This window comes from Pteropus alecto, unplaced genomic scaffold (assembly GCF_000325575.1).
Source record: "Pteropus alecto unplaced genomic scaffold, ASM32557v1 scaffold134, whole genome shotgun sequence".
Taxonomy (NCBI): domain Eukaryota; kingdom Metazoa; phylum Chordata; class Mammalia; order Chiroptera; family Pteropodidae; genus Pteropus; species Pteropus alecto.
The window spans coordinates 241905-262390 of NW_006436283.1; the positions used below are offsets into that span (position 1 = coordinate 241905).

The window sequence follows — 20486 nt, forward strand, 5'->3', positions numbered from 1 at the left end:
GAGGTGCTCTACTGGGGACAGGGTCTTAGTGACAGGCCAGACTATGGGAAAAGCCACACACAGGCCCAAGGGAGGGTAGAGGTGTCAGCGGGCTCCAGGAAGGGCCATGCGAGCCCAGTAGTGGAAACCCTGATGGGCACCAGGCAGCCCAGGAGGCCTGACACAAAGTGGGGACTGGAGCCCAGGCTGGCCTGGGCGTTCTCTGCGACAGTGCAGGTGGGGGCCCAGGGGCGTGGGGCAGCAGATGCAGACACGACATCTGCTGTGAGCAGGGAGTGACCACCGGAGCAGGCCAGATGCTGCCCTTCACTGCAGGAGGCTGGAGCAGCTGAACGCGGAGCCTTGCAGGTGGGGCCTGGGGCAGGGAGCAGGTGGGGTGCTGCAGGGCCTACGGCAGGTGCCGCAGGAGACACCATGCCCCCTCGGGTGCGAGTGCGGCGGGGGGTGGGGGCCTAGCACCAGGGGAGGCGTGGGGGAGGGCAGTGCACTGGGCGCTGAGGTGCGCAGGGAGGGGTGGGGACGGAGGGCAAACAGCGGGGACTCTCGGAGTCCAGGCTCCAACGGCCATGGGCGTGAATGCCCATGTCAGGAGGACACGGGCCTGCTGACCAGTGGCCACGTGCTCACTCAACAGCGAGGCAGGCTGTGTGATGCCACGTGACACCGGCAGAGAGAAGAGGGCTCTGCGGCACACACACCTCAGAGGCACCGGCTGCAGCCAGAGCCCCTCCCACCCCGCGAGACGCCCCGAGGGAGGGCCACGCACCTATCACGCTCTCCACCTCCTCGGGGACCTCATAGTCCTCCTCGTTGTCTGGCATCTCTAACTGTATCCTGGGCTCTCTCCAAATCGGGGTGCAGAGCTGCAGGTTAGCCACTAAGGAGCGGCAGCCACGCTGGTACCTGCACAGACCACACGTGACCTCAGACCTGCAGTCACAGCCTAGCAGGCAAATGATCTTCATGACCGAAATGAACCGAGTGTCACTTGGAACCTCAAAGGGTGCCGAGGATTCCACGTGCTTACCGAGCCGTGCTGGACAGGGAGAACACCGAGCACTCACTGTCGTCAGCGGAGCGCCAAGGAACGGCAACAGCCAGAGTCAGGACCCAGACTCCGGGCTGCTCGGACACCACACGCAATGTCAGGGCCCCGCTGCGGAGAGGCAGGGCAGGAAGTGCCCCTGACAGAAGCAGCAGGCGCACGCAAACCGCCACGGGACTCGGCCTGTCACAGCGGCAGCACCCTTCCCTTGCACTGTGCCTCCTGGCCCGAGTCGGAGCCACCATCACCTCAGACGCCCCCGCTAATCCACCGCCAGCGCCCTCAGACTGCCTCCCGAGTCACTCATGGGCACCAACTGCAGCCCTCCCCCGACCCAAGTAGAGGCCACCAGTGCGGCCTCCCGGGGCGCAGGCCCGCTCAGCCACGGTTCCACACCACTCCTGAACCTCCCGGTGCCTCAGCGTCCCCACTGTAAAATGACGTCCTACCCAGAGGGCTGCGACAGGGCTGATGAGGGGACGGGCACCAGGTACTTGGGCCAGGGCCCTTCCTTCCGGAGGGTGGGCAGGACGCGTGCTGCGCCGGGTCAGGCACACATGGGCCTGACTCGAGGGTGGCCAGGACAGGCCTGGAGCTCAGAGGTGACCAAGCTGAGCTGAGTGAAGGGGGTGAGACGGCATGAGGTCGACTCCGAACCCAGGACTCGAGCACCGGCTCGGACACTTGACTGTGACCTTGAACGAGTCACTCTCTCTCTGGACAGCAGTGTCCAACTCCGTGAGAGGACAGTGGCAGGTAGTTCCCCAGGTGGCCCATCTCCTATAATCTCCTCCCCTAGATGCAGCCAGACCCAGTGACTTGCTTCTGTAGGGACGAGGCTCTGAGATGAGCCAAGAAAAGGCCAGGACTTCCTTGCCCCCATCGCACAACCCTGGGGCAAGAAACTGTGGGTGGCCTCCAGCAGACAGCCCTAGGAACTGAGTGCTCCCTGGGCGGGGCCTCCCGAGATGGCAGCAGCCGGCTGAGACCTGAGATCCCCAGCTAAGCCACACCCAGATTCCAAACCCACAGAAACGGTGACACTAAAAATGCTTTAAGCTGAGGAATCTTGGGATACTGTTCCACAACTGTGATGTTGCGATTTATAAGACTCAGGCTGGGTCCTGGTCCCCTTTGGATTAAGCCACCTTTGCCATGTTAACGAGGTGGCTTTTGGAAAGCCCCTAAGAATGGGGGCTGGTAGCCCGGGGAATGAACCACGTGACCTGGGGTTTGAAACTTCCAGTCCCACCCCCAGGCTCCAGGGAGGAGCTAGGGCTGGAGGCTAAATAAACTTCCAATGGCCAGTGATTTAATCACTCCGGTCTATGTAATGAAGCCTGCAAACACACCCAAAAGGATAGGACTCAGGGAGCTTCTGGGATGGTGAACAAGGGTGCTGGGAGGGTGGTGCCCAGCGAGGGGATGGGGGCTCCCCGCCCCCTCTCCAGACCTTGACCTGTGCACCTCTTCCACCTGGCTGTTCCGGAGTTAAATCTCTTCATAACAGACCCGTAATCTGGTGAGTAAACATCTCCCCAAGTTTTGTGAGCGCTGGAGCAAATTAATGGACTTCAAGGAGGGATCGTGGGCATCTCTGGTCTCCACAGTGGTCAGAACCACAGGTGACCACCTGGACTTCTGACTGGCACGAAAAGTAGGGCAGTCTCGTGGACTGAGCCCTTACCCTGTGGGGTCTGCACGGTCTCCAGGGAGAGCACCAGAACGGAAGTAAACAGGACCCCCAGCGGGTGCTACAGCATTGCTGGTGCGGGAGAGCACACACACGCTGGAGTTGGCATCCGAATCAGAGCAGCGCAGAGCTAATCGAAGGGGAGACTGTCAGCAGCCCTCAGACAGACACCTCACAGGGCCGCGCCAGACGGCTTTCCACTGAAAGCACATCTCCTGCTCTGCGGGGCCTCCAGCTCACCCCTCCCCTGCGGGTCTCGAGCTGCCACCCAGTAAGTCTTCACACACGCGTGGGCACCCTACTGGTTCTCTCTGGAGTACCCTAATCCAGTACTGAATGTTAACTTCCTACAGTGTTTTAGAAACTAACCACTAACATTTAGCCTCATAAACAACTTCTTACAGAACAAGCTGTGCGCTGAACACCCAAAAGGTATTTCAGTAAAACAAAGCACACTTTTTTTGGAATTTGCTAAAATTGGAAGCCAAAGGCTAAGAAGCTAAACTTAGTCAAATAATTCCTCCCCAACAAATCTAAAGGCTGTTAAAAAAAAAAAAAAACAGTACAAAGTAGAAAAGTCTATTTCTGTGAGAGCCAGTGGTTCAGAAGCAATCTATCATCACAGGCCTCCTCCAGGCACTGCGTCCATCGACAGGCAAACTTAAGGAATAAGCTAGATCTCTTTGCAAGAAGCTTCTGACTCAGACTGATTCATCGACAGGGAGCTTTTCCCACAGCCGCAGGCAGCAGAGCTGCATCGCGCCCGAACGTCGCATCAAGTGCGAAACCGACACTTCTCGCCACCACTTCACCTCAGCTGCTCTGACGGGGAGATGGCAGGGCCAGGAGAAAACTCTAGGAAACCGCTCCTTTCAAAATCAGAAACACTCGAGACTAAGGAGTGAGCGCGTGGACACTCTTTATCTGTCAGCCTACTTTTCACGGCCACCCGAAACACGGGCGGTCACCACATTTCAGCCTCGCCAACAGACGCTCAGGCCACCCGCGGTCACGCGTGGTCCACCAACCTCCACTTCGCCACCCTGGGCTTCAGGAAGGTCAGGCCCAGCCGCTGCACGAGCTTCACCCCGAGTTTCCGGAGCAGGGTCTGGCTGCTGTCAGGGAGCTTGCAGCCGTCCAGGCACTGGAGAACAGGGGCAGCTGCAGGCAAGAACACACTGGCTCAGTCTGCTGGGAGGGCCAGCTGTGTCTGACATCTACCGCATCAAGGCCACGGTCCATTCCACGAGCCCCCACCGCAGCTAGTGTGGTGCCCTGACACCAAGCCCCAGCCCTGTCGCAAGAAGACCCCTCATCCCATGTCATTTACCAAGTGCAGCCAGAGCCGAACCTGCTCAGCCTCCTTCCTGTGAAGCCCCAAACAGAGGCGGGGCACAGAGGAGCCCCAGAGTGGTAGAAGCCAGTCTCAGTGGAGGCCGCTGGGTAAAACGACACACCGCAGATGGCACGAGACCGTGCAACGGATCTGGGTGTTTGTGGGGTTTTGTGGACGGTTTACAGGGGACCCGCATGGCACCGTGCAGGGGTGACAACAGCTGCCAGAGCAGAGAGAGCTGCACATGGCACCCACCGGGCAGGAGGGGCCCCACTGGCATGGAAACACTGCCAAGGCCATTTGGGGACATGAGGGGGGCGTCGGGGACGCCGAGGCCAGCAGTACACAGAACAGAGTTTCACAGGAGAGGCAAGGAGGGCGGAGTTTCAAGACAAGTTGCAATAGCATCTAATTTCCTGAAGGGCTCAAACAGCGCTGTGGCTCCCCGGGAACACGCACTGCTGGTAAAGCCAAACAGACCCGCGCTCCCTGCACGGGACCCCGCGGTCACCGCGTGAAAGGGCAGCGATCACCACCCACCTTCGCAGGTGTGACAATGATATTAAGTTGTGTCTCTGGAGAGTCCCTCTCTTTCAGAGACCTGCCACAGGGGCGGGCGGCAGGCAGGCGTCTGGGTGTGGTGCGCGGGGCGAACGTGGGAGTGGGACTACCTATCTGAGGCCTGTGACAGAAATGGGGGCTCCCTGTACCGTGCTCTTCCTTTATATGCGTCTGAAATTTTCACAATAAAAGCTTTTTCAAAAAATACTCTGCTATTTGAACTGCTACTCGAATCTGATTCACATACCTAACACACAGAAATTCCTCTTAGTCCAAGGAGTAAACCTCTCTGCAGCAAGAATCGCTGGACTTATTTTTATAAACTGAGATTTAGTCTTAAATTAAAAGAATGAGGTAAAAGGGCACAAGGTGTGGCCATAGCCACGGGGAGAACAGAGCTGTGACCGGGGCCCCAGGAAGCAAGGCCAAGACTCCAAGCTGCGTCTAGATCGCCACGTGCCCAGAACCCAGGCTCGGTGTTGGCGTCAGGAACCCAGACCTTCCTTCTACACGAGGCCTAAAAGTCGGATCATCAAAATACACAAACACATACAAAACAACAAGAAAAAAGAACTATGCAAGTGTCTGAACGTAGCAAGTTACAAACTTCTGCACCTGTGAATAAAATAGGACAGGGACACACTCGATCAAACACGGACAAACAGAACACACCATCTTACAAATAAACCTTACCATAGGGTAAACAGTCTTCACGCTTTCCGTGTTTAAATATTTGTGCCTAAAAAACAAACAAAAAAGAGGTTCTATTAAAATATTACAAATTCATTTACAAATTAAAAGCAAATTATCAAAACAATCCATTACGTCTTCCAGAGCTTTTCTTCTAAACGCTCAGCATCCAACAAGAGAACAGTGTCTGTACGTGGTAAGACACTCCACTGCTCCAAAGGCAGCCAACTGGGACGGCACCTGAGAACCGTGCCGGTGTTGCCGACCCGGACGCGAAGCCAACCAACCCACAGACAAAGCCGGTGCATGAAGACGGGAAGACGGGGCCAGGCGGGGCTCACGTCACACGGGGACACAGCGGTCACCCTCAGAAGCAGCGAGTGCCTCTGAGGAGAGAGGCGGTGCTGATGGGAGCAGGGCGCGGGCCGGCGACGTCAGCACAGACCTCTGGACTGCTTCGGCTTTGAGTCACGTGAAGAACTCGAGGTTTTCTAAAAGGAGAGGGAGCTCCCCACACTCCATCCGCCGAACCTCAGAACCGACATGGTGCCAGGGCAACACTGGGAACGGCTCAGCTGCAGAGACGCGGACGCCACGCCGCCTGAGTGACCAGGCAGGAAGCGGCCTTCACTGGACCTCAGCTTCCTGGGTGTGTGACACCGGAGATGACAGAGCCCACTTCACTGAGCCACTTTGAGAAATGCGAATGAACAGCAGAGATCAGAAATACTTCCTAAGTAAACATAGAGGTATTCCTTTTATTTGTCCAAAAACATTTTAACTTTATGAACGCTTCCCTAGATTTAACTTATGAGAAAGATAGAACTATAGTTACTTTACCCCACGCAAATTCAAATCCAACTTCACACACTTTAGACCTAAGTTGGCCATTCACAGAACACACACCCACTGAGCAGAAACACTGGGCTGCTCCCTCAGGCTCTGAGTTTGGGGGAGAGCCAGAAAGCACCAGAACACCCTTACACCTCCACGGGGTACGTGGTGCAGTGTGCCCTGAGACACCTAATCATGGGGGAAGGGATGTCAAAAACCCTTCACCTCAGAAGAAGCTGCCCTGCGGCCAGCTCTCGCTGGACGGCAGAGGTCTGGCCTGCCCGACTGGCAGTCAACAGAAGGCAGGACACGAGCGGGACGTGGGCTGGGCAGACAGGCGCCCCAGGCCAGGGCAGGAAGGGCATCGAATCGGAGCAGCTGCACCCCACTTAGTCCAGGCAAGCCCAGTGGGCACTGCTGCCTCAGCTTAAGTAGGAGTAGCGCATCCTGTTACTCTCAAATATGCAGTGGGATAAAAGTTAGATGGCCGCTCTCTGTGGCAGCCCCTGACACCCCTCCCATCCAGAGACGGGGCCTGCGGGGTCTCTGCTCACCTACCCCACTACAACACACGCCTGACAGGAGGGTGAGTGGGTGTGGCCCCCCAAGTTCCTGTGTCCCATCTGTGAGGTGCAGGGCACAACAAAAGCCCAGAAAACACTGATGGCGGTGACTTTATCGTTTCCAGGCTTAACTTCCTGTGTCATTTGATCTATCTGCTCATCACGACGTCTTACTACCTTACCATTCGCCAGCACTTTCACGTGCTCTAAACAGCCCGTGCAGGAGTCACAAGCCGAGCTGCCAGTGACATCGAGGTGTCCCTGGTTACACATCAACCCCCCAAACCCTGGGCTCAGAAGGGGCCTGTGCTTCTCTGCAAGAAGGGAGGGGTCACACTCAGCCCAAAAGAAGGTGCTCCCCTCCCACTACGTGTGAGCCCAGTGGAGACACTGGAAGGAAGAGGGGAGAGCAGACGCGCCTCGCCCGGGGACTAGGTGGGCACAGAGCTGAGCTCAGCAATGGGCTCCGACAGGGCGGCGGCCTGAGCAGGACCGACCATGGCAAGGAACCGCCCGCCCGGAGCCCACCAAGAGCCTGCATCCAAGCTCCGCCACTGCTGTCTCACGCTCTGCTGCTCATCCTGTCCTGGTGACATGTGCAGTGGCGTGCACACTGCCAGGACCCAGGGCACACAAAGGAGCGCAACGCTTGCTCTGTGCCCTGTTCCTGGGTCCCTTTTAACACCCAGCTATCTCGAGTGGTACCACTGAAGGACACAGCACAGCTGCAGCTCAGGAACCCAGGGACTGGTCCGGCTCTCATCTGGAGGGAGCAGCGCTCTAGGCCAAGGGATCTGGGACAGGTGGAGGGCAGACCACCAAGGGGGCAGACAAACTAGGTGATCACCAAACTAAGAGAGGAGGGCCAGGCCAGGCCACACCTCAGAGCCTCCTCCACGGGGCCCAGCATCCTCGTTTGTTACACGGGCTGGGGAAGGAGGCAGAAGCGACACCGCACGTACTTCGGACACGTGGCACATCCAAGGAAAGAGAACAGGAACCAAAGGTCAAGACGAATCAGAGGGGAGGGGGGATGTCGGCTGCCACACACAGAGCCTGAGGGACACCCGTCTCAGAGGGTGTCCTGCCTGAGGGACACCTGTCTCAGAGGGAGGGGTGAGGGCAGCCTTGGGTGAGGGGAGTGCAGCCTGCAGGGGAGGCCACAGGCCAGTCCAGCCCTGACTGGGGACATGGGCCCCACGCCAGCAGGTGCACAGATGTGCTCCTGCATCTGAGAGGCAAGGACAGCCTATGACCCGCGAGTCCCCTTGCCCTCCAAGCGTGGGCCAGCCGGGCTACCTGCGAGCACGCACCTGTCCAGCAGGACATATCACCTCATCACACAGCAGGTGTACAGACCAGACCTGCCAGTGGAATTGAAGGCGTGCCACAAGGCACACAGGTTTCAACATGACTCATGCCACCCCCATGCTGCCGGCCCTGTGTAAAATGCTGAGTTTACTGGAAATTAAAATAGTGTCAGCTGGCTGCTCATCATCTTTATTTACACCAACGAAAACACTGACAGAACCTCTCATTTCGCCGAATGCGACAGGAGCTCTGAAAACACATGTTCAAGTAGTTCTTGCCACACGGCCCTTCACCCACAGCAAGCGCTATGACCGAGAACCCCGGCCGGACAGTCTGTCTGCTCGCCAGACAGAACCTTGGACGAAACCATGGGCAAGCCACGCCCCCGCGGGGAGAGTCTTGGGCCATGGAGGGGCTTCCCTTCCCAGTGCTAATGGCCCTGACACCACGCCAGAGGAGGTGATGGCTCCCTCCCCAGCCAGGCTGCAGCAGGGCCCCGCCCCTGTTGCTACAGCTGCCCCCAGGGCAGAGGAGAGGCACCGCAGCTGGGGAGTCCAGGCGCTGGGGCAGCACTCCGCCTGGGGCACCAGGCCACCCCACAGACTCAACCGCAGGGACAGAGAGTGACCGAGACCACTTTTCACGTGCTTGTTCGCCATGCTCCTCCTTCCACAACATGGACATTTTTGTCAGTGATAAGACAGGCGCGGAAGCTCTACCGTGTGGGGGCCGCACCCCCAGCAACCCCAACGGCTGACAGACTGAGCACGCCGCCGCTTCCGCTCGGGAAGAACTGGCTCCAGCACCCAAACGCCCATGCGCAGGGCAAAACCCTGCCTCCCCCGCCCCAGGATCTCCCACGCCAGCAGAAAGAGCCAAGCCCACGCAGCCATCAGCTGGTATAGCATGTTCCAGCGACCGCCACTCAACTTTAATGTTTTCCTTCCGTCAATTTCTCAATTTGTATTAATCCCAACTCTTAGTGCGTGGCTAAACCAAAGGGGGTTTTAAAAGGCTGGAGCAAAGGGGCCTTCCAGCACAGTGACCTTGCCAAACCCTTGTTTCCCTCCCTCTCAAGAGTTCACAACCATCGCTGCAAGAGGGCTATGCTTCAAGGGAAAAGAATCAGCTCCGGGTTTCGATGGTGCTTGTCACGAGTTCACCTGTTTCGCCTAGCCCACACTAATGAACAGGTGGACGAAAACGAAGCCAAGTGCATCAAAGGAAACAGATGCAATCCTCAAGCATGACACACCTGCAGGTCTCGGCACGCCGGGCGCCGGCCTCTGCTGTGCAGGTCTGACGAGCTCATGGCGAAACCGCTCCCCGCTCTCCGCTCACCCGCCCAGGACGCTCGGCGCCCCACAAGCTTCCTCCTGCCCAGGTGGCAGTAGCAACACAGAGCACGTTGCCCCTTCCAGCAAAAGAAGGGGGGCCTGGCTCCAGAGGCCCAGGCTGTCCAGGGGTGCGCCGGGCACCCGAGGGCCCCAAGGGGCTGCTGTTTGGCGCGGTTGCATTCACTCCCTCCTGGGACCCTGGTGGCTGCAGCAGGCAGGCGCCCATGGAGAGCTCTGGGGCGCGGCCACGCGCCTGCGCCCTGCCAGAAGGGGCCCTGCCAACCAGTAAGCGGGGCGCAGGCTGGCGTCATTCTGCCTCTGGGGAAACCTTTCTGTTCCACAGGAGGAAGAGGAAGAGAGAGAGCGTCCCCCTCCTAAGGGAGCACCAAGACAGCAGAATCAGAAGCGCTGCCCCTGTCTGCAGGAGCCTCTGACGGTCAGAGCTGGCTCCAGGCCCGCCCCGCAGGAGCAAGGCGCCCTATTAGCCCCGCTGCCTTGATGGGAACGTGCAGTGGACCCTAGAGAGTGGCTTCTGGACCAGGGGGCTGCAGGAGACCCTGAGCCTGTCAAGAACCCAGGCTCCTGACTGGGTAAAGGTCATAGACGTGAAGAAGGTCACAGACGCCAAGGAGGCCGAACGTGCCCATCCCTCCTGGAGCAGTGCCCACGCCTGGGCGGGTCTAACTTCTCCCTGCAGGCCACAGTGGACTGACAGGCTCCGGCTACATTTCGTCATACCTTCCATTAAGACTGCTCAATGTGACTCATGGCAAAAAATTAAATCCACTTATACTCAAACCTTCAAATAAATCATCTCGACCCCATCAGCGTCCTTCACCAGAATTGTCTAAAACAAAAACGCACTCCCCCAAGATCCACGCCGCAGTGGCCCAATGGGCACACACCATGACCTGCGCCCCCCTGCACTGAGCAGCCTCCCAGGAAATGACCCCCCATCACAGCAATTAAGCCAAAGAGCCCAGTAAAATCCTCTCGGCACCACCGCGACGTGCAGCTGGGATCAGAGCTCCGTGTGCCTCTGAACACACCGACACCTCAGGTTTCATCAACACGACAGGTGTGCGGCCATAAAAAATTTTAAAACTCTCAGAAACAGAAAATATTTAAATTATTAAGTTTTTAAATATCTATTATTACATACTCAAGAGAACTTAAAACATATGCTCAAATATTTATACACCAAAGTTCACATCAGCATTAATCATAATAGCTAAGAATACCCATAAATAGAATATTACTCGGCCATAAAAAGAAATGAGAATGAAGCTTGAAAACATGATATTAAATTTAAAAAGCCAGATTCCACTTATACAAAATGTTGAGAACAAGCAAATCCAGAGACAAAGTAGGTTAGTAGTGGCCAAGGGCTGGGGATGACGGAGTAGGGAGTGGCTGCTGATGGGTGTGGGGTTTCCTTTAGGAGTGATAAGAATATTCTGGAAGTGGATGGTGACAGTCACACAACCTGCGCATATACAAAATAATCACTGATTTACACACTTGGAAAGGGCGAATTACTCGTGGTATGTGAATTACACAACAGTTTCTTTAAAAATGATATATATCACATTTATTTACAGAATGAAAGAAAGCATATAAAAGACATACACCCTCAACAGGTTAACGAGTTTTATTTTTTCTAAGTTTCTTACTCAAATGTCCTGAAACATGATCATTGGAGCGGCAATCCCTCTTGAAAACTCGGGCAACATGAATGGAAAGCTACAGACACCCAGCTGTCAACACTCTCCCTCCCCGTGCCCGCTGCCCTGGGTAATCGCCATCGGCCTCACTTTCTATGGCCCTCGCAGCCTCCTCTGCCTCATCAGAATCTGCGCCAGCCAATGAAAGTGACGGGTCAACACCCAAAAGACGCATCACGCTGAGTCACAGCCAAAAACCTCCATTCCAACTGTCCGTGGCGCCCGGCTCCCCCAACGCGGGCGGAACGGAGCCTGGCCCACCGCACTCTGGGAGCAGAGGCACGAACCCGAGGGCTGCAGGGCCCCCTGCCCGCCCTGGGAGCAGAAGGCTGCGAGAGCCTCAGGGCGTGGCAGCCCCTCTCTTCCGCAGCATGGAAACCACATCTTTCCTCGTCAGCAGCAGAAAGGACAAGGGCACTGATGAGCAAAGCAGGACGGCCAGGGAGGGGCGCCAGGCCTTCACTGACCCCGCTGTCACAGACAGCCTCACCTGAGTGCCCGCACAAAATCCAACTTCAGCCCGCCTGCCTGACGTCACTAGAGCCGGTTCCCAGCATCGCCGTCTGCAGCAGCGGCTGCAGGAAAGCAGAGAAGGCACGCCCCTGCCCGCCCGCCCGCCCACCCGCCCCAGCTCCGCAGCGCCACTGCCCCCTAGTGGCGACGTGAGGCCGGCTCAACCCATCTCCACGGAGGCAGAAAGCCTGGCTGACAATCCAAGGGGGGGTACCCCAAGACCCCTCCAAAGGAGAGAAACCACACTGTTCAGCACCCCACTAGGGCTGAGCACCTCCCTGCGTTCCAACTACTTCCCACTGCAGAGTACACAGACCTCGTCCCACTATTTGGACAGCCTCCCAAGCTGACAGCCGAGTCTCCCCCAACCCCTGGGGCAGTGTTTACCAAGGCCTGCAGCGTCCCGTCCATGGCGATGACCCCCTCAATGGTCTGGAAGGAGGATCGGGCCAAAGTGCACAGGCTCCAGTCCAGGAAACCCGCCATTTTCTTCTGTTTGACATCGGGCCGTGTGACAAACCTGCCAGAAGGAAACAAAGAGGCTGGTGACAGCTAAACTCAGGCCCCAACTAATGAGCACTCACCCCTCTCCTCCCACCAAGTCCCCCATCAATGCGCCGCCCCTGGCACGCGTTGTGTCCCCCTCCCAGGACAGTCGTCTCCCAGCACTCCCCAGCCTCAGACACGAACACGCCATCCAGACCGTGACCCCCCACCCCCAGTGGTGACGAGCCACCACAACCTCCGAGGTCACGCACAAGCCCCACTGCCCCATCTCCTCCCTCCTGAGCGCCCCCTCATCCCAAGGCCTTTCGCCACAGGACCGCCTTTACCTGTCCCCACCACTGCCGGGGAGCCCCACCAACACCCACGCCTCCTCCTGGGGACACGATGCAGCCACACACAAGGTCGGCCCACAGGAGACCCGCACTCTCTCCCTGCAGCTGCCGAGGGCCGCCTTTCCCCCATGCAGAAGTCCAGTTGGTATCCACAGCACCACAGCCCAGGCGACAACTCATCTCTGCGTCCCCAAAGCTCAGACAGGGGGTTCCAGCTGCTGCTCACCCTCTTATGCACCTGGTCCAGGCTGGCAGCCGCCTCCAGCTGCCCCACCAAAGCCTTGGCACTGCGCCCCCAGCCAGCCCACACGCCCATCCCCGGCTGTGTCTCCAGCTCTGACTCTGCCGCTCAGGCTGAGCCCCTGCCCTCCTGGCAGACCTTGCACTCTGGGGGCAGAAACACAGGAAATGAGCCACGAACACGAAGGAAACACCTGAGCAAGGGGAGGGTGGGCTCTCCGAGAGACGCACGGATGACCCCCAAGGGCATCAGGAGGAAGGCCGCAGGACTGTGAACTGTAAGGGCCTCGCACTCCCCACAGCGCCCCACAAAACACACTTGGGGAAGGCTTGGCCCCAACGCCAGGGAAGCAAACCCTCACTTCTAGACGTGCCCGCAGCTTCTTCCGCATGTTTGCACCAGGCCGGCTACCCGGTAAGGGTCGGCATGATTCCGGCTCCCCCAGGGCACCTCGGCACCTCTGCAAGGGCCCCCCCACCCCACACAGCCCCTCCCTTCCCCCAGGATGGCCGCCCAGTTTCCAGAAGCTCAGCCTGCGGGGTAAAGCATGGGCTCTGAGCCAGAAAATAGGAGCCGAGCAAAGGTTCCACGACTGGCTTCCTGTCCCCCAGCCCCTGAGGTCACTGGTCACCAAGACTTTTTATCGAGCTTCAGGATGCTGGCTGACAAAGGCAAGCTCACGCACCCTCCCTAAGATGTTGTCTCAGCAGATCTGGGGAGCAGGCCCAGGGATCTTGCTCACCATCTGCCTCTCAGGCGACCTGAGTCAGTAGCAGGTTTGGGGACCCAACTTGTTTCCTTGGTCCCATTTAAAACCCCATGATTCTGGGCCCATAGGATGCGGGTCATGCCCACAGCAACCTGCTCTTCAGTCTGCCCTGAGGCCTCAGCCCATGAGCTGGAGACACCAGCACTCACAGGACATCTTGTGCAGGTCCTGTGCCCACAAGGGGCTGCCCTCGACAGGCGAGGGCACAGGCTCAGAGCAGCCCACCAAGGTGATACTCTGGTGACAGCGCCAGACGCTCCAGGCTGCACACCTGCTCACCACCCGCCCACCCCTGCCCTCCGGAGAAGCCTGCGCATCCGGAAGACGCGGCTGGGACCTTGGCCTCCCGGTCAAGCCCCGCTCCGCTGCAGCACAGCACCTGACACGAGAGCCGGGCGTTCCCTGTGGGCCCGTCCGCCAATGTCCACTCCTAAACCAACCCCATAGGTGAGTTTCTAGACTAAGGTAAAAACCTAAGGCTCCTTGCAAAGATTTAAGCACATAATAGTACATTAAAAATTTCTCTCATTAAAAAAAGGAATATGTTTACAGCAGAGATCCAAAAATAGATAAGCAAAAATGGAAAAAATCTCCCTCCCATAGATGGAACACGTACACTTACAGAAACAGGACCTCCTACACACCAACAGCCTTAGAATCCTCCACTTCCTTCCCGGGTAGGAGCAATGACCTGCTGCCCACCTGGGGCTCAGCCGACACATGCCGGGATTTCAGAGGAACACTGTGCCCCTCTCGGGAAGGTAAGCCCACAGGAATGGTCTACGAAACCTTAGCTAGACCTGTCGGAGAGACGAAGGGCACCCAGGCAGAACACTCGCGGGCACGCAGCCACTCCAGACCCTCAGCAGCACTGTCACCACATGCTGCCTAACTCAGTGACGCGGCCTGAGAGCGAACGGCACAGGTGGAGGGCAAACCCGACTCTGCACCTACGTGTGTGTGCACGTGCGTGCGTGCGTGCGTGCGTGTTTAAAGAGCATCGTGAATCAGTGGGAAAGTGAAACAGTGTTAGAACAACTCGCTCCCTGTCAGGGGAGAGAGCAACCGTGTGCCCTACACCGAGCTGTTCACAACTGTACGTTAAACAATGAAAATGTAGAAAACCACAACGACTACTTTTGAAATCTCTTTATGAGACTTCGAGCATGAAAGTAACACGTAAAAGGAAAAAAATTACTGTTTCGACAATGTAATTAAAACTTGAGACCAAAGCAGGAAGTAAAAGGCCACCAACCGGCTGGGAGAAATACAGCCCACCCTATCGCTGCAGGTTAGTACCCTTCATGCAGAGAAAGCGCAAGCTGGTGGAGAAAAGGCCCCGAGAAAGCCACAGGCATTAGAAGTCAGGTCACCAAGGGTCACTAAAGTGTTAAACCTCGCCAGCTACCAGAGTGCCCCAAAACTGGACTATAACAGAGCCGTGTCATCAACGGCAATGTGAAGTTAAGGGACGAAGCCGGACACTTCTCAGAGACAGTGTGGTGCACAGCCAGCGTCATAACAGCACGGGAAACGACAGAAGAAATTCAGCACGAACACCGTGCATCAGAAACACAAATGTGTGGGGCTTGCTCTAATTTTCTATATTCCAAAATTTCCAGCTTTTCCACATGGACCCCACCTTGCTTATTAGACGGAAATACCTGCTTTTAAAATTAACGTCATGGATAAGAATAAATGCACACTTTTCCACTGAAGAATCTCTATGAAGTAACGCTTGAATGTGAGTGTAGCGTCAGGAGTCACATACAACACAGCAGACGTTTAAGGCTGCTACTAAAGGAAACCGGTGTGGCTCCAGCAAGCAGTGGAAGGAGGCCATCTGACCCGGCACAGGCTGGGGCAGACAGGCAGCTCCTCCGTGAACTATCAGAAAACAAACAGCCGCTGCGGACAGAAGCCTCACGCCACCCGCCCTTCACGCCCACGGCCGTACAGTAACGACCCGCTGGAAAAAAGGGAGAGAAAGCGAATGAGAACACGCCTAGAGCCTGGGACGAACTATGAGGTGGGTTAACCTAGAGTAGCTCCAAGAGCTCTTCCAGTCATCGGCCCCGCCCGTTCCAGAACACTCCGAGAGCACTGGCTGCATCTAACCCGCCCTTGCCACCCTCCCTAGAGGATACCAGGGAAGGAAGACTGAAGGTGTCCTGACCTCTGACCTCCGACGCCACGGGCACGAAGCTCCACAAAGTCAGGCTCGGCTAACTCCACTACCTGGCAGTGCTTCTGGTAATAACACTTCTACCTTAAACCTGGCAAACGTTTGTAAGACTGCACAGTGTTGGTAAACAGGGAAAGGTGACTTTCCACTTGTTCAGCCTTCCCAGTGACTGCACTCAAAACCCCTAAAATGCTCATTCCACTCCTAGGAACCCACTCCGAAGAATCAACCAGAATGGTACAAAGCTTTACGTGAAACTCTGTGACAGCAGTCCACACGTCCCACAGGAGACTGCACAAACACCCGGTTCACACCGCAGTCACATGTACGGAGAGCTCCAGGCCCGCGTCCCTGGCACCAGCACGCCTGCACACAGAACGTGCCGCACTCAGGGCAGGGCAAAGGGCAAACGCAGTTCCACCTCTGGGGGAGGGAAGGAGGCGGGAGTTTTATTTCGTATTTTATACTTTATTTCCCAAAACACATGTAACTTACAATTAGAAAGAAACCCCTAATGCTCTTCGGTCCTTGTCAAAACCACGAGAGGCATGTGCCTGGTGAGCTTCCCTCACGGCAAAGCACTGCAGGCGGATCGCAGGTTGCCCTCACCACGAAAACCAGCTTCCTACGTTCTGGCTCGGCCCTGCGGGTCAACGAATACCTCACCCAAAGCCCCGACTGCCCTACAAATTAAGCATTTCTCGTCCCACTTCGTGCAAGGTCATGGCGATCTGACACCTAATCTTTATAAGGCGACCCTGAATCCCTGAATGTGGTGCTATCCATTTCCCAATCAAATCACCCGAAAGATTTGAGCCAATTCTCGACTTTCACGAATGTGGAAGGGACTGAAAACAGCCAAATTTCCTAATGTATTTATAAACCCTACATACATGCTTTAAACCTCACGTCATACAAAAGATTTAGAAAAACTGCTTCCTCCCATTCTTACGTCTCACAGAACGAGTGCACTCAGCTTCCACGTGTCTCCAGCGTTACTAGGCAACACGAAGCCCGTAGCCTGAGTCAGATGAAAGCAACTTCACCTGCTTGGGGCACGGCCCCTTGTCAGCTGACACAGAATACTGGGGCTTTTTATCCTGAGCCACAACGACCCAGTCAAAGCTCACGATCCCACAAACCAGTGTGAGCCATTTCCTAAGGGACTCTCAAAGGCTCACCTGACTGCCACCACCCTAAAGCTGTAACTGCTGCACCTGCTCTAAACCTGTGCTCCGCTCAGCTGATGGGCCTATCAGGTGGCCTGGGGGCCCCTAACAGCACCGTCGGTGGCCACACCAGGTTCAGAGGTCTCCCGCCCCCAAAGAGAGCCGGTGCTCCCTTAAAGAAAGCAACAGAACACCGGGGAGTAAGAAAGACTCCCCAGGCCCGTCAACCCAGTGTCTCTTTTTTTTTAAAAAAAAACAGCAGAAAAGAAAAGCTTTATTAGAAATAAAAGTACACTTCCAGATGTGGAAGCAGGCCTGAGCAAGAGAAGCATGGCTCAAAAGGCCCAGTGACCCTTTCTGAGGACAACACAGACACACAGGTAACACAGAAGAGCACGTAAGATAAACCTTCTCAGAATGCATCAGTCATACGTCAACCAACACGGCCACAGGGGCACCGGCAGGGCACTTACTTGGACACAAGGACGGCAGCTGCGTCTCGGGCCTTGTCGCTGACAACCAAGTAGGACTACAAGAGAGGACAAAGGACAGGCACCATTACACACAGCATGACTCTCAGGGACCCACACTCAGCAGCTTCCCAAGAGCCCCAGCTCACAGAGCTTACAGACAGAGGCCAAACTCCAAAGCTGCTCGAACCACTCCTGAACTTGAACCAATGGCTACAGCGGCCACCTGCTGTGATCGCCGCCAGGTAAGTGCCAAAACCACAGACCGCGTGTGGTCACATCCCTTGAAACACACATTTGCAAAAACTGCAGAAAAATGAAACACGTATGTGCTACCCCACTGCGACAGCGTGCCCAAGGAGCAGACTTTGGACGCTCAGCACGAAGAGGCCTGGGTCTAACACGAACGCCTTTCCTAGGAGGCTCATCTTCGAGGCGGTCCACCTCTCACCTCAACTCACACAAAGCCCTTCCTCACAGGCCTGCAGAGCAGCGCCACGCAGTGCCAGAGCTGTGCCAAGGCACTGGCCCCCGCTGGCGGGTGCACTCGGACACGGGCACACGCAGATGTGAAGGCGCTCCAGGCTGCGCTGCTTCTAGCAGACAGCCAGAAACAACTGTCCGTCGGCGAGAGACCATTCAGAATCAGGGCACAGCAAGCACCTCCTCCCTTGACGAGGGAAGGAGACATCTTACGGACAAGGACAGACAGACGTACGGCCGAGGGCCGTCCTTCCAGCGGGCAGTGGGCAGCGCCGTGAAGTGTGCAGGCCTGGTGGCCGGGGTCCAAATCTGGATCCACCAGATTTACAAGAAAACAAACCAGCGAAGTTCGTTATTTCTGTGCCTGCTGTCTCCCTGGCAAAATGTGGATAAAAACGGTGTACTGCCTCATCAGCAGGATCAAATGAGTTAATATACGAAGTGTCCAGAACGGTGTCTGGCACACAGCGGTGCTCACTGGATGATACGAGCAGGTGTGGCAGGCAGAGGGCCCTGGTCCTGGCCCTGGCCTCATGCCCTGGGTAATCCCTCCCGTGTGAGCTGGACATGGCGATTTGCTTCTAACCAAGAGAATGTGGTGGGGAAGGGATGTCACTCCTATGACCTGGTGACATACCAGTGACTTCCGTCTTGCTAGCAGACCCTGCCCCTTACTGGCCATGACAGAATAAGCTGCCCTGCTGGGGGGGGCACCCACAGGCCAAGGGACAGCCTGCAAAGAACCAAGGCCCTCAGTCCACCAGCCTCAGAAGCCGTCTACTGCCAACCACCCTGAGCGCCTGGACTGCAGCCCAGGGAGACCGAGGTGGGGGGCCAAGCAAAGCCACAGCCCAATCCCAGGCTCCCCAAAGCTGTGGGACAATAACCATGTGGGGAACTACTAAAGTTTAGGGTGGCTTTGTACGCAGTGATGGATGATGCAGTATGCTGCGTCCATGTGCGCGGTCTACATCAGGAGAGGTCTGAAGACACACGAGTGTTACACTGGAATTTGAGAACTTTAATATCCTTCGTGCTTCTCTTTACTTTCTGGTTTTCCTAAAATGGTCATGTATTATTTAAGTTAAAAATTAAATTAAATGCAGGCTTTATTCTCTCACCATTGCCCTATGGAACCTGTCATCATTATGCTTAACAGAGCATCTGCAATATCTACAAAGAAACGAGACCTGCTACAGTAATTCGCCCTGACCTCTATATGAATTATCACAATTTCAGAATCAGTTATGGAATAGAATTTCACCTCACTGAAAAATAGTGACAGCAGCTGGATTAATCTGTAAATGTCACAAATGCACCTAAAACTCAACCTACTATCGAGACAGCATGAGCATGTTGGAACACTAGAGACGACTGCGTGACCACACTCACCTGTGCTATCTCAAGAATCCGGTCCATTACGGACTTTTGCGTTTGTTCAGGTTCAGTGACGAGATTCCCATCAAGGCGTGAAAAATCAAAAGGGATCAGGCAGGTCATGGAGAGCCAGAGCAGAAGCATGTAGCGAGTCTCCCAAGTCTGAGGGGTCAAAGCAAAGGGAAATGACCCCCATGTAAGGATGGAGGGAACCACACTGCCTGCTGTCCACCCTGCCCACTCAATGTCCACCGCGCCAGCAACCTGGGGTGCAGGCCATCGTTGGCTCCTCCGCATCTCCCCCAAATCCCACCACACACCCATCACACGGACTTGGCTGGCTGTCCCAGCAGACCAAAGAAACAGCAAAGTGAGCAAAGAAAAAATCACACTACATCAGTATGATAGCTTCTATTCGCTGGCACTCCTCAGTGAGCAATTAGCCTTTGAGAAGGTGAAAAGCAGATAAAAAGATGAACAGGAGATGTAAGAAAAAATTCTCAAGTTCCAATCGAAGACAAGTGCCCCTATTTTCAGCGGTCAGTAAAACAAGACTCCACCTTGACCCTGGACTGTCCTTCGGCCAAGCAGCAGAGGAGAGTGGGACAGGCCCACCCACATCTGCCCCTGAGCCAGGTGCTTGCACGGAGCCGGTCTGCAGCCATCACAGGCTGAGCAAGCCTCCAAGTGCCCCGCACAGAGAGGCACCCCCAAAACAGGCATGACGCTCTCTCAGACGGGCCAGCCAAGGAGGTGGCATCTGGGAACCTGACCTCGGGAGGTTGCCGAGGGTGCCCCTCGGTGCCTAGACTGTCTGTACAAACCACACGGCTCAATGGAACACCTGCTTTCCTCCGGGCATCTGCGATTTGAACTTGTGCTTGGCAGAGAGCACCCACGTGAGCAGCCCCCAACAGAAATCCTGGGCGCTGGTCTCTAAGACCTTCCAATACTTCACGCGTGTTGTCACAACTCAGCACTGGCAAATTACAAGTGCTCTGAATGACACAACTGGGAGAAGGCTCTGGAAACCGGACTTCACCCCTATGCCTTGTCCCTTTGCCGATTTTGCTGTAATAATAAATCATAGCCATAAAGACAACTGTTGACCGCTGTGAATGGTCCTAGGAAATCCTCAAACTTGGGGTGGCTTTAGTGACACCAACATAGTTATATTCCAAGCTAGAAAAATCAGATGGTGATATACTGATCGCCACCCTATAGGCAGGCACATTTTTTCTTTTGTAAAGGGCATATATTTGAAAGAAATTTAAAGTAACGTGCAAAGAGAGAATGCCAAAAGAATAAAAGAAACAAGAATGATGCAAAACGACTTAAGATAAAAC

At 55.8% G+C, this 20486-nt stretch overlaps 1 protein-coding gene across 2 annotated transcripts in view; it reads right to left on the minus strand.

Moving 5' to 3' along the window:
• Positions 1 to 20486, minus strand: part of TBCD (tubulin folding cofactor D) — a 124361-nt gene that overhangs the window by 97426 nt on the left and 6449 nt on the right. For both annotated transcript variants that reach the window (XM_025047052.1, XM_015589652.2), the window contains exons 5-10: positions 19156 to 19302; positions 17284 to 17339; positions 11995 to 12127; positions 5329 to 5374; positions 3767 to 3899; positions 767 to 903 (exon numbers count right to left, since the gene is read on the minus strand). In XM_025047052.1, coding sequence (XP_024902820.1) covers positions 767 to 903; positions 3767 to 3899; positions 5329 to 5374; positions 11995 to 12127; positions 17284 to 17339; positions 19156 to 19302 — 652 coding nt within the window. The remainder of the gene's footprint in view (positions 1 to 766; positions 904 to 3766; positions 3900 to 5328; positions 5375 to 11994; positions 12128 to 17283; positions 17340 to 19155; positions 19303 to 20486) is intronic.